The sequence below is a fragment of the Apus apus genome, chromosome Z (assembly GCF_020740795.1).
Source record: "Apus apus isolate bApuApu2 chromosome Z, bApuApu2.pri.cur, whole genome shotgun sequence".
NCBI lineage: Eukaryota > Metazoa > Chordata > Aves > Apodiformes > Apodidae > Apus > Apus apus.
Window position 1 is genome coordinate 45106272 of NC_067312.1, and position 13742 is coordinate 45120013.

At 42.3% G+C, this 13742-nt stretch overlaps 1 protein-coding gene across 1 annotated transcript in view; it reads left to right on the plus strand.

The window, feature by feature from the left end:
* Positions 1 to 2320: 2320 nt before the first annotated feature.
* LOC127395543 (hippocampus abundant transcript-like protein 1) overlaps positions 2321 to 13742 on the plus strand; it is a 36083-nt gene continuing 24661 nt past the window's right edge. Inside the window, 1 exon segment of the mRNA XM_051642680.1 lies at positions 2321 to 2549. Coding sequence (XP_051498640.1) covers positions 2406 to 2549 — 144 coding nt within the window. The 5' untranslated portion in view covers positions 2321 to 2405.

The window sequence follows — 13742 nt, forward strand, 5'->3', positions numbered from 1 at the left end:
ATTATGTTAAATCCCTTAAATAAACTGTTTAATTCATAATTCTTAAATCAGGTATCAACTGTGTTTATTGTGGGCATGGTGATGGTTGGCTGCTTTCCCACTCTAAAAGTCAGCACGGCACTTGTCTGCTCCTCTGAGAGAGGCAAACGCCACATGCAGACCCTTGGTCCCTTCAAATTTCTCCAAAAGGGAGAAAAGAGTCGGACTGCAACAATAAACAATTTATTAAGCTACTAATTTCTAGCAAAATGCAGTATTACACATTACAGTTTATACATACTTAACCCGACAGAGATGAAGACCCACAGTTCTAGGTGTAGCATCGTGTGGTGCAAGAGGCAGTTGGGAGGTGCAGCACTTTACATGGGCGTCCCCACAGAGGCAAAAGTGACCTTAGCGGTGTGCTAGCCCAGCACCCTAAGGGAAATCCTGGTTTATACCATTAGCAGGTGGGAAGGAGTTCCAGCACAGGGGGCCAGCCTGTGTCACAAGTTGTCCCACCCAGGTTACATCACATGAGGCAAGCACACATATGCAACCAATTTGGTCTGGAGTCCATGACGCCCCCCTCAGGAGTTACTTCCTCTATCTTCTACCTCCCTTGTCCTTTGGCTGCCCTTCCTGTGCTGTCACTGCCCATGCTCTAATCATGGGAACCGAACAAACCTCAGTTTATGCAAATGCCAGGTGCCTTCCAAGGTTCTGTTTCTTCTTTTATCTGTTTCACCATTAATTTCTCCAGAGGTTCTGCTTTCCATGTCTGTTTCAACCATGGACCATTACTTATCACTATTAACCCATTTCAATACACCAGGTCTCTCTGAAGAGCCTTCCTACCCTCAGGCAGATCAATGGTCCCATCTAATGTTGTCATCCACAAATTTACAAAGGGTGCTCTCAATCTCCTCATCCAGGTCACTGATAAAGATATGAAACTTGAGTGGCCCCAGCACTGAGAACTGATGAACACCACTTACGACCATCCACTTGATTTAAGTCCCTTCGTCACCACTCTCTAGGCCAGTTTTTGATCCCTCAGAGGGTATGCTTGTTCAGGCCTAGGGCAGCCAGTTTTTCCATAAGAATGCTGTGGGCAACAGCAACAAAGGCTGTACTGAGGTCTAGGTAGACCACATCCACAGCCTTTCCCTCATCCACCAACCAGGCCACCTTATCATAGAAGAAGATGAGATACATTAAGCAAGACCTGCCCTTCATGAACTCATGCTGGCTGATCATATGGTTGTCTTGTAAATGGTGTGTTATGCCAGTCAAGGCTATTTGCTCCCTGACCTTCCCTGGCACCAAGGTCAGACTGACAGTTTTGTAGTTCCCTGGATCTTTCTTCCAGCCATTCTTGTAGATGGGCGACATATTTGCTAGGTTCCAGCCTGTTGGCACCTCCCCAGTTAGACAGGATTGCTGATCATGAGAAGTGGCTTAGTAAGCACATCCACCGACTCCTTCAGCACTTTTGGATGCAGCCCATCCAGCTCCACAGACTTGTATGTGTCTAGATGGTGCAGCAGGTGACTAACCACTTCTTCTTGCATTATGGAGGCCTCTTTCTGCTCCCCATCCTTGTCTTCCAGCTCAAGGGGCTGGCTACCAAGCAAACAACTGGTCCTGCTACTGAAGTCTGGAGGAAAGAAGGCATTGAGTACCTCAGCCTTTTTCCTCATCCATCTTTTACAACTCCGTCACTTTAATCGTGCTGAATAGCATTCTGTAACAAACTTTGTATCTTTGTCATTAATCCCCCACTCCAGATGGCTTAAAAATACTGCTGAGGAATATTCTAAAAATCATAGAGCACAGAATTGAGAGGAACTATTCCAGTAAGATCTTTTAATAAACTGCATATTTCTTCTTTTTTTTTGTTTTGTTTTGTTGGTTTTGTTGTTGTTGTTTCTCCAGTTATTTTGTTAACCAGTTCTTAATAAATATTATATACTCAGCTCAGCGTGTGAACAAAACCCCTTTGAGCTTCAAATTCTGTACAGGACACCGATGTAATGACTTGAAATTGCTAGCAGCCGACTATTGATCTGGAACCAACAGACACAACAGTTGATGAAAGACAACGTATTGATGTATATATGAATCGGATCAAATGCTTATGATGTATGTACATATTTGAAAACTGAAATTATCAAAATACAATTATTATTTCAAGCACTTTCCTGGAGGGAAGGCGGGAGGAGCGGCAGGCTGCAGGGCGGCGGGGCAGGCAGGGGCATGGCAGTTCCATGGCCACGCGCTCACGTGAGCCGCCCGGCTGCGGCGCCTCACCCGGGAGGCGCGGCGGAGGGGGTCGCTGCGGACGCGGGAACGGTGTCGCCCCCAGCCTGCTGGGTGCCGCAGCTTCTCCGGCCCGGCCTTTCCTGGAGGATGGTGGGAGCGAGATGAGCCCTGGCCCGGAGCCGCCGCCAGCCCCGGCCCAGAAGGAGAAGGAGGCGGCGAAGCCGCCATCATCGTCGTCGTCGAGAGAGAGGGGCGGCTGCATCAAGCTCGTGAAGAGGGTCGGCGTGAAGGCGGGCGGTGGCGCGGTGAGTGCAGGGTGGGGCTGGGAGGCGCTGGGCTCCACCGGAGGCGTGCGGGTGCCGTGGGGGCGGCTGCCGGTTTGAGGGCCTGGCCGGGCCCGCCGGCTCGTGGCGGCCAGCGCCCGGCCCCCTGGCCGCCCGCAGGGAGTCTGCTGCCTCCCAGAGCGTCCTCTGAGTGCTCCCTTGGCCCTCCAAGCTTTCTTAGAGCTGGGATGCGGCAGGGGGCCGGGCTCCCGTCGTTCGCGGCTGGCTGCACCTGGGGCTGGCCGGGCCCCGGGGCCTCTGGCTGGCCTCACTGTCCTGTTTCTACAGCCGTGAGTTTCTGATAGCACCGGGGCGTTCCGTGCTAGTTTATCCCAGGCAGAGCTGACACCTGTAAATTTAATTTTAAAATCTAGAAATCCTAGGTGCCTGGAAATTTAGTTTTCCTTTGGAGTTCGGGGAATGTCTCGTGGGGAGCCAAAACTAGTTATTGTGCCATTTTAATCATTTACTGCTCCTTCGGTTTTATCTCCTTGCACTACATTAAGGTGATTTTGTGCAGATAAAAGGAACTGGAAAGGACTAGTCTGTACGCTCCCTTGAATGTGTCTCTGGGAAACCTGCGTTTCTAGGTGTGGCATTAGTGCATAATTGTTTCCCGTCTTTCTAGTGGCTTAAGCCATTCCCTTTGTACGTGCTTAAAGCCAGCTGATCTGAGATAGCACCTGAGCTTAGTGGGGACAGGTGACTTGTTTCAGGTGTCATGTTGGGGGCTGAGATGATACAACCCATCGTTTTTTGTTGGCAGTGAGTCCAGAGCATAATCTGGGAGTAGCCCAGAGAAACACACAAAATAGCAAAATGTTTGATTCTGTCATTGACAGTTCTTGAAGGGGTACAGATACAATACTAGGTGAAGTCTTGCCTTGATAAATCTGTTTTCATAAGCTGAAATAATGTAAATTTTATATGCAGCTGGACTTAGGGGTAAGGAATACTTTTTTTTTTTGACTAAATTAATTTTCAAGTGTTCCTGAGTAGTGTGTTTAATGCTGAAATCACTGCTTATGCCAAAAGTTTTAAAGCAATGTTAAGTTTGTGTTAGGGAGCCAACATCTGCTACATATGTCAACTATCTTGCCTCACATACACATCTATACTATTGGAGAGAGGATAATTTACTGTTTAATGTGGAACGAAGGAACTTGTAACATCTTCAGTTGAGCATTAATGAGGTAGCATTGATGTGATACCATTACTAGAGCTCAAGAATATAAAAATATAGCCTTGAAACTGTTTGTTGATACCAGTAGGTTCTTTGTTCCTTACTCATATCTGATGAAGATGTTGAGGTATTTCTAATATGTGATTAACCCAAAAAAGATGTAAAAAAATGTTCAGTTATATGCTTTAGGCAGATTAGTTTTTCATGTAAGGTAATTCCCAAGTGATTGCTTTGCAGTTCCTGCAATCAATCACTTCTGTATTTGAGTCTTTCAGTTACCTTTAGAATCATAGAATGGTTTGGGTTGAAAGGGACATTAAAGATAACTAGTCCTACTCCCTTGCCAGGGACAGGAACATCTTCCATTAGACCAGGTTGCTCCAAGTCGCAGAAAAGGTTATATCTTCAAACAGCAGGTGGACTCATTAAAGAAGTGAAACTTATGTCTCATATTTAGTATATTTCCTGTTCTAGGTTTGTGTACAACAGCTTCTATTTAGGAATCTAGATGTATGTGACACAGTAACCCAGTCTTAAGTCAGAATAGGAAAGTACTTTGGAAGAGGCCTCTTAACTTTTTAGTTAAGGTTTCAGCTTTATCAGCACATATGATGTGGTAAAAGAAATAACAGATTATATCATTATATAGAGGCAAAGCAGATTAATTTAAATAAGAACAGATGGTAGGAAATTGTGGGTACAGGTGCAGATATTAAAATAAATAATCAAATAACTTTTTTTTAACTTTGAAGAAGAGTAGAACTCAAATGAAAAACAAATCCATAATTGACAAAGGTGCTAACCTGTTTTTTTTTATAGTTAATGGATTGAATGTTTGTTAAAAATGGATTAAAGATTAAAATAATCCTTTTGAGTACTCAAAATATGCTGTTTTATCAGTTTAAAAATTTAGCTTCTAAATGACATAAATTCTTAATTTATCCTTTTTGTGGGGGGTTTTTTTGTTAGCTTTTTTGGGTTTTTGTGGGATTTTTTTGGGTTTTTGGTGGGGTTTTTTTGGAGAGTGTCTATTTTTTTCGGGGGGGTCTTTTTTGGTTGGTTTTTTTGGTTGGTTTTTTTTCGGGGGTGTTCTCGGGGAGTGGTTTTCATGTGTTGTTTGTTTTTTTTTTTTGGGGGGGGGGTTGGGAGGCTCTTTGGGGGAGGTTTTTTTTGGGGGTTTTGATGGGTTTGGGTGTGGTTTTCCCCCTTCCCTACTCCTTGCACCCATAAGGGACTTTGTGGTCCTTCATTTCCTCAGGAGAGCTCTAGCCTTCTGTATATTGGCATAACAGTAATAAAGTTATACACATCACCTACAGTCTGTTTCACAGTTCCTGACTGAACAGTCTGATTCCTACTTTGTTACTGCAGGTCCTGCACCTCCCTGTGATTCTCATTTTGCTGTCATATTGCTGGAACTCTCTTTGTCTAGACTTGGTTGAAAGAAAGTATTCAGAATAAAACACAAGAGCTGGATCATGGCTTTAGATGTAATTTGAGAGATCTCTTTGATATCAGTGGGAGTGTATCCCTGGCATTTGAGAGTGAAACTTGCCCTTTGGGCTGCTGATGAAGAAGGAAATACAGAAATGTAATTTTGGTGAGCTACCTCTTTGGTCTGTGTAGGAATTTTAATTTCTGTTCCAATTTCTTTTGTCACATCACTTGGTAGGACAAACTGGAAGAGTATGATCAAGTCTGTCAGATGGTGCAAGACTTTCTTGCCTTACCCTTTCACCTTGGAAATAGCAAGCTTCTGGTTTTTAATTTATGTGTAACTTTACCCTTTTAAATACATTGGCTTCACTGAATCAAAGAACAGAAATGTAAATGCTGAACAAATTACTTTTTATGAATTGTGTTACTGGTTCAAAACTGTTAAGAGCAATCATATGTTTAACTAAATTCCACTGGAATTAACTCAGTTTCCATTGGGTGTATTACCCCAATATCAGTGAGCTTCAGAAATTGAAGAAAATTATGCCATGGACATTTTTTTTTACTGGTTGTGCAATCTTGTTCCATCTGAATTATGAACAATGGTAGTATAAAACTTAGCATGACATTCAGAAAATTAATACTAGGTACTTTGTTTCTATGCAACCCATTGTCAATAAAATAAAGTCACCCTAAGGGAGCTTTTATTTTTTTGCCAAGTACAGTGCTGTATTGCGTAAATAAAGTGCCCCTGTAGGAGAAGTCACCAAAAGGGATAGCCTCAGAGAAGACACACCTATATTCCTCTTTGAGAATTAATCATACATTAGTTCAATGTTCTTGTACCCTATAAAATACCTCAATTATTGTGAAGCTCAAAACCTCTGTGTTTTTTAGAAACATAATGAAAGCATTCTGAAGGTTAAAACTACATCTTGGAAGTTTGCCAGCCTTTATCCTTTAAGTTGTTTTACACAGTGAATGAATTACAGATTTTACCCTTACTGCTAGCATTTTGCTTTTTAATACTTCATAAAAAATATAGCATGGTGAAACTGAGGGACCATAATTAAATATTACAAGATTTTACTGTAACAACTTTCAGTCCAGTAAGATGGTTTCTTAAATTTCTTGCTTGTAGGATTTAAACTGAGATGCTAGCTGTAAGCTCATTGTTCAAGTTGGCATTTTGGGTATTTAGTTCTTTGTGGATAACTGTTTTTTGCCACCAAAAAAAATATCTTTCCTGTTACATCTGAATAACTTAGATAAACAATGTTGCCTTCTCAAGGTTTCCAGTGTCACTCTGAATCTTTCCATCATGTTAAGTTCACACTTAAGTCTGAACTTTGAATGATTGTCAGCAGGGATTAGCTGCTCCTTTTAAAAACAAAGTACTTTTGCTTCATGCTGAGAGGGCCCTTTTACTATTTTTAGTTTGCTGTTAGTGATCCTTCAGCTCCTAGCTATATGGAAGATTTTGTGTCCAGAGGGAATTATGCTAGGCTAGAGCAACAGAAAATTAATTACGTATATAAGACTTGATATTTTAGTACTGAAGATTGAAACTTAACCACTGGGCAATGAGCTTGAGTAATCTTTTAGTAATGCTTTTTAGAGGAATTTCTCAGTGCTGTACATATTTCTGCATTTTAAGAAGAAGACTTCAACAATGGATTAATGAGCTAGCATAAAGTGCTTGTTATGTGTTATTTCTGTAAGAAGTAGTTTAATTAGATAATGCAGTACTGTCTAAAGCTGAGCATTCAGAATGTGGCAGGATGTATGATGGTTGTTCTCTTGAATGCTCTTCCTACCCTTGATGACCTCAGCCTCAAAGACTGAACCAGAAATGGTGTTTGTTTTATGCTCCACAGAAGTTTCCTGCTTCTTGTCTAGTCAAAACCTAAACAGGAATGTGTTCCCAGCAGAAAAAATTACGTGGCAAGTCATTTTAGACCCTGAGAGTAAATTGTGTGAAGTGCTGTCTTGGGTCGGTAAAGTGCAAAAAGCAAGTGGGTCTTTTATTTTAGTATGAGAAGGCATTGACAGTTGTTTTTTCTTCACGCCCTTCATGTCACTTGCAGTTCAATAAATCCCAGTTGTATCTTTCTGCTGATGTTTTGACTGCAGCTTGGAGTAGCCTACTTCAGCATTCCTCATACCTTTGGCAATGTTCATTGTCCTTCTGTGAACCTACTTCTGGAAGATAGACTGTTCAACCATGTTTATTGTTTAAAACTTCTGAACAAAACAAGGAGTCATGGGCTAAGAAGGAGAATATTTAGGTGGATCTAATAAAAATTGTTAGAACACCATAGCAGAGGGTTAGTAAGGCAGGCACATCAGATGTTTGTACAGTAATGTAATGATAATATTTTTCCTAACAGGATGTAGCTTTGAATACATTTTTATAAGCTACTGCTGAATGCTGTCTTCCATGCAACTGTTTTGTCCCGGGTCGCATTTCTAAGTAGTAGTCATCCTTTATGTGGGACTAAAATAGTTATTTTTATATGTATTTACATTTATTTTAATCTGGCATTTTATTTGTTATACTGATTCTGTCAGCTTCTGGTGCTCTTTATCCTTGCCCTCTAATTTTTGTACTGTAAACTGCATATTGTCATCAAAAGTGAACTTTGTCACCTTGCTTTTACCATTTTTACAGCTCAGTTATGAATGTGGTGAACTCTATAAGCCCTAGAACAGAGCACTGGAACTCATCTAGTAACTTCCCTCTGCTGTGAAAAGAGATTATTGATGGCGGTTCTTTGTTGTTTTTTTTTTTTCTTCTCATGTTTATTTTCCTTTTTTTAAACAAACAAACAACAAACACCCACCTTCTAAATTTCTTTGAGTTTGCAGCCTTTTCTGCTTACTTGAAGAGCCTTTGGTGAGGGTCTTTGAGTATGTTTACTTGAATATCCAAAAAGCTTATTAACATAATGCATCCATGTTCTTTTGAGAACTCCAGGAATTTTTTAAGACACAGTTTATCATTACAGCATTTTTATAGGTTTCCATTTTGTTATACTCTAGACCTGTGGAATATGATTTAGCCTAGTTTTTTCTTGAAAGAGGGCATCACAATCTTACTGTCCAGATAAGATCTGCTTAAGGTATTTCTTTTGCAACTGAAATACAAGATTTGATGATGTTTAAACTGCATAAGTTGTGATTTATATTCCAGCTCTGAACGGACAACTAAAATGCTGTGGTGGATTAGAAAGAACTTTCATTCATGTTGGGTGTATTTTTGCACTGCGTACAAGTTACAGGTCTTTGATTATGGTTTGTGTATGTAATCAGTTGGTGATTGCTTCGTGTGACAGAGGCAGCTATGGTCTTCAGGATGGTTTTTACACTTCAGTGAACTCTTATCAGTCCCAACAAATGGGGCATTTGTAGGGAACAGTTGGAATTAAGGTTGTTCCTAACTAGTTCTGTTTGAAAATTAATTACAGTAGGCACTAGAAAGAGGTAAACATGCACAATACTTGGAAAGCTACCTGGATAATATGTGCAGAGAAGAGAGCATTCACAATGTAGTGAGATGGATTGTTACTATAATATTGGTGCTAGAGTAAGCTAAAATTATTAATAGTTATATAGCGAAGCATTCCAGGAAAAGTTAGCATTTGAAATCGATGAATTTTGAAGGGAAGCTAAGAAAATAGCAGTGAACATAAATGTGGAAGGGGAACGTGCTTTATAATGAACTTCAGGGTTTTAATGATTCATACATGACAGCATGTTTCTCTAAATGTTTTACTGATTGTCTCAGTTCAGTTCTTTGTTTTCTTGAATAGATAAAGGTTGACATAGTGGACTGCAAGGTGGTTGTGTAAAAAAAAAAAGAAGTACTTACAGCAGCTTTTTTTTCAAGGGGAAGAATGTTTTCATAGACACTTCTTAAAAAAAGAAAACTCTTCATACTATTGCAGTTGAGTGTTTGTTTACATACTATGTAAGGACAGTGAGTGCTGTTTGCAAAGTTGTCCCTGTGCTGGAAGTAGAACACTAGCAGGCTCTCAGGAACGGCATGGTGGGAAAGAATTTTCCAGAGGAGGGCATGAAAGGGGAAGGGCAAGTTCCTGTGATTGGATGTTTAGAAGTTCCAGCTAGAGTTTGGTTGTTATATGCCAGAGAGATAACAGGATTACTGGAAAGGTACCTCAGGGAGATAACTTCCTTCTCTGGGCAGGATCAGCTGTAAGGCCTTAGCAGGTTTTGTAAGGCTTTTCTAGGTGTGTATTGAAATTCTTCAAGGACCAAGAATGTTTGTCCCGAGGTCTGTGGACAATGGGCAGTGCTGCTTCACCCTTATAGGAGGAAAAAAAAACAGATTGTATTTATCCAGTTGAATCTTTTTCTTAATCTGCGTAGCAGTACTATATGGCTGTCATAAAATGTGAAGTTCAAAAAGGCACTCTGTAAGACTTCAGGATTTAAACAGTGAGATGTGGTTTTGTTCTGAAATAAGTATATATCTAAATAGAAACACATGGTTAAGCATCTTTGAAATTTAATATTAAGATGTCTTTGCAGCCATTCTAACAATCTTACTTGTTAAATTACAGATTTAAATTAACAGATAAATAGCTGTCTAAAAGTTGTGTGGATAGAGGAATAGTGTAAATTCAAGCTTTGCTCTGAAGATCTGGGACTGGCTATAAAATTGTCTTTCTGCATAGTATTTTAGGGTGAATTGTACTAGCTCTCCTTCAAAATGTCTAAGATAAGCTATTCCTACTGATACTGTATTGCATTTTTTCCCTTTTTCTGTAAGCAGTTCCTTGGCAGCTGGATGTCTTCTAATAGGTTTGTTGATGTTCAACAGCTGTGTTCTGCTTTAAAACAAATGTTTGTATTGCATCCCAGTAATTCTTCCAGTTGTCTTCAAATGAACTTTTGGGTTTATTCTGCCTCCAATAAATACAGAGAAAAAACGTTTTTAGAGGTGAGGTTGTGTTAAAAGAAGCATAGAAGGAGCAGAAATGTGAAAGTGGACAAATAGTAGGTACTTTTTTAGAACTTCTAGGACTTAAGATTTTATAATGATGGCCTTAAACATTTATTATTGTTGTTGATTATGTAATGTCTGGCTCATTATTGAGTATGCAAATATAGTAGAGCAGCTGCATTTGAAAGCAATTGTAATGTTCATACATAGTTTCTCAGCCTATACACTGACTGGGCTGTCATACGAAGATGATCTGTGTGGATAGAAAATAAGCCCATAACAGATTTGAAGACTTCACTGAGAATCATAGAATCATAGGATCATAGGGGTTGGAAGGGACCTCGAAAGATCATCTAGTCCAACCCCCCTGCCAGAGCAGGGTCACCTAGAGTACATGACACAGGAACGCGTCCAGGCGGATCTTGAATGTCTCCAGTGAAGAAGACTCCACAACCTCTCTGGGCAGCCTGTTCCAGTGCTCTGTCACTCTCACAGTAAAAAATTTTTTTGTGATATTCACCTTAAACCTCCTATGCTCCAATTTGTATCCATTACTCCTTGTCCTATCACTGGTCATCACTGAAAAAAGCTTAACTCCATCTTCTTGACACTCACCCTTTGCGTATTTGTAAACACTGATGAGGTCACCCCTCAGTCTCCTTTTCTCCAAACTAAAGAGACCCAGCTCTCTCAGCCTTTCCTCATAAGGGAGATGTTCCACTCCCTTAATCATCTTTGTGGCTCTGCGTTGGACTCTTTCCAGCAGTTTTTGTCCTTCCTGAACTGAGGGGCCCAGAACTGGACACAATACTCCAGATGCGGCCTCACCAATGCAGAATAGAGGGGGAGGAGAACCTCTCTTGACCGACTAACCACACCCTTTCTAATGCACCCCAGGATGCCATTGGCCTTCTTAGCCACAAGGGCACACTGCTGGCTCATGGTCATCCTCCTGTCTACCAGGACCCCCAGGTCCCTTTCACCTACACTGCTCTCAAGCAGATCAGCCCCCAACCTGTACTGGTACATGGCATTTTTCTTCCCCAAATGTAAAACTCTACACTTGCCCTTGTTGAATTTCATCAGGTTTTTCCCCGCCCAAGTCTCCAGCCTGTCTAGGTCTCTCTGAATGGCAGCACAGCCTTCTGGTGTGTCAGCCACTCCTCCCAGCTTGGTGTCATCAGCAAACTTGCTGAGGGTACATTCTGTACCCTCATCCAGGTCGTTGATGAAGATGTTGAACAACACCGGTCCCAGTACCGACCCCTGAGGGACTCCACTAATCACAGGCCTCCAACTAGATTCTGCCCCATTGACTACAACTCTGACTTCTTCCTTTCAACCAGTTCTTGAACCACCTCACTGCCTGATCATCAAACCCATACTTGATCAACTTATCTACAAGGATGCTGTGGGAGACGGTGTCAAATGCTTTACTGAAATCAAGATAAACCACATCTACCGCTCTGCCATCATCTATCCCCCTAGTAATTTCCTCATAGAAGGCTATAAGGTTAGCCAAACATGACTTACCCTTGGTAAAACCATGTTGACTGCTCTTGATGACCCCCATGTCCTTGATATGTCTAGAGATAGTGCCAAGGACAAGTTGTTCCATCACCTTTCCAGGGATGGAGGTGAGGCTGACCGGTCTATAGTTACCTGGGTCCCCCTTCTTGTAGACTGGAGTGACATTTGCTATCCTCCAGTCCTCAGGCACCTTTCCTGTTACCCATGACTTACCGAAGATGATGGAGAGTGGACTAGCAATGACCTCCGCCAGCTCCCTCAGCACCCTTGGATGCATTTCATGTGGACCCATCGATTTATGTATGTCCAGATTACTCAACTGATCCCTAACCCAATCCTCATCTACCTGGGCAAACTCCTCCTTTATCTTGACTTCTTCTGGGGCTATATGAAACTGGGGCTCATGGGGAAAGCCTGCAGGAGTAAAGACAGAGGCAAAGAAGGCATTCAGCACGTCTGCCTTCTTTAAATCCTCTGTCACCAGGGCACCCACCTCATTCAGCAGTGGGCCTATATTGCCTCTGGTGTTAGTTTTGTTGGCTATGTATTTGAAAAAGCCCTTTCTAGTATCCTTAACCTGACTTGCAAGGTTAAGTTCCAAGGAGGCCTTAGCTTTCCTAGTTGCCTCCCTACATTCTCTGACAACAGTCCTATATTCCTCCCAAGTTACCAGCCCCTCCTTCCATGATCTATAGATTTTCCTTTTCCACTTGAGTTTGCCCAGCAGCTCCTTTTTTAACCACGCTGGTCTCCTAGCTCCCTTACTAGATTTTCTACCCGTTGGGACACACTGATCCTGTGCTTGCAAGAAATGGTCCTTGAATGTTGTCCAGCTATCTTGAGCCCCTTTACCTTCCAGCACCCTGTCCCATGGGACTTCCCTTAACAATTGATTGAGGAGGCCGAAGTTTGCTCTGTGGAAGTCCAGGGTTCTGGTCCTGCTGGGTATTCTGTTCCTCCCACACAGGATCCTGAACTCCACTATCTCATGGTCACTGCAGCCAAGGCTACCATTGACCACCACTGCTTCAATAAGGCCCTCCTTGTTGGTGAGCACAAGATCCAGCAGCGCTCCTCTTTTAGTCGGCTTGTCCACCATTTGCATTAAGAAGTTGTCATCAGTGCATTGGAGGAACCTCCTAGACTGTAAAAGGCTGGCTGTGTAAGTCTTCCAGCAGATATCGGGATAGTAAAAATCTCCCATGAGGACCAAGGACTGTAGTTGTGAGGCTGCTTTCAGCTGCCTGTAGAAAGCCTCATCAACTTCCTCATCTTGATCAGGAGGTCTGTAGTAGACTCTCACAACTGTATCACCCATACCACCCTGCCCTTTAATTCTTACCCACAGACTTTCAACTTGCCCCTCATCAGCCCCTGCACAAAACTCAATACATTCTAGTTGCTCTCTCACATAAAGAGCAACTCCACCACCTCGCTTTGCTGACCTGTCTTTCCTAAAAAGGACGCAGCCATCCATGGCCATATTCCAGTCATGTGAGCTGTCCCACCACGTCTCTGTTACTGCTACCAGATCATAACCCTTAGACCGCACACAGACCTCTAACTCTTCCTGTTTATTCCCCATGCTGTGAGCATTGGTGTACAGGCATTTCAGGAAGCAAGCAGAGCACACTGGTGGGACCAAATCCTCCTTAGACCAGCTTCCTTCAGGCCCTGGTGTGTTCCTCTTGGGCTTGTCCCTAACAGACCCAGTTTTCTCCCCTTCCCCCTTCACATCTAGTTTAAAGCTCTCTCAATGAGCCCTGCTAAGTCCTGCCCCAAAAGCCTTTTCCCCCTCTGGGACAGGTGCATCTCACCTGCCACCATCAGGCCAGGTGTCTCATACAGGAGCCCGTGATCAAAAAAACCAAAGCCCTGCCTTTGGCACCAGTCTCGTAGCCATTCATTCATCAGTAAACTCTTCCTGTTTACTGCTCCACCCATTCTTACAGGAGGTATGGAGGCAAACGCTACTTGTGCTCCAGACCCCCTAACTAGCTGTCCCAGGGCCCTGAAGTCTCTCTTCATTGCCCTTACATTTCTTGTAGTAATTTCGTCA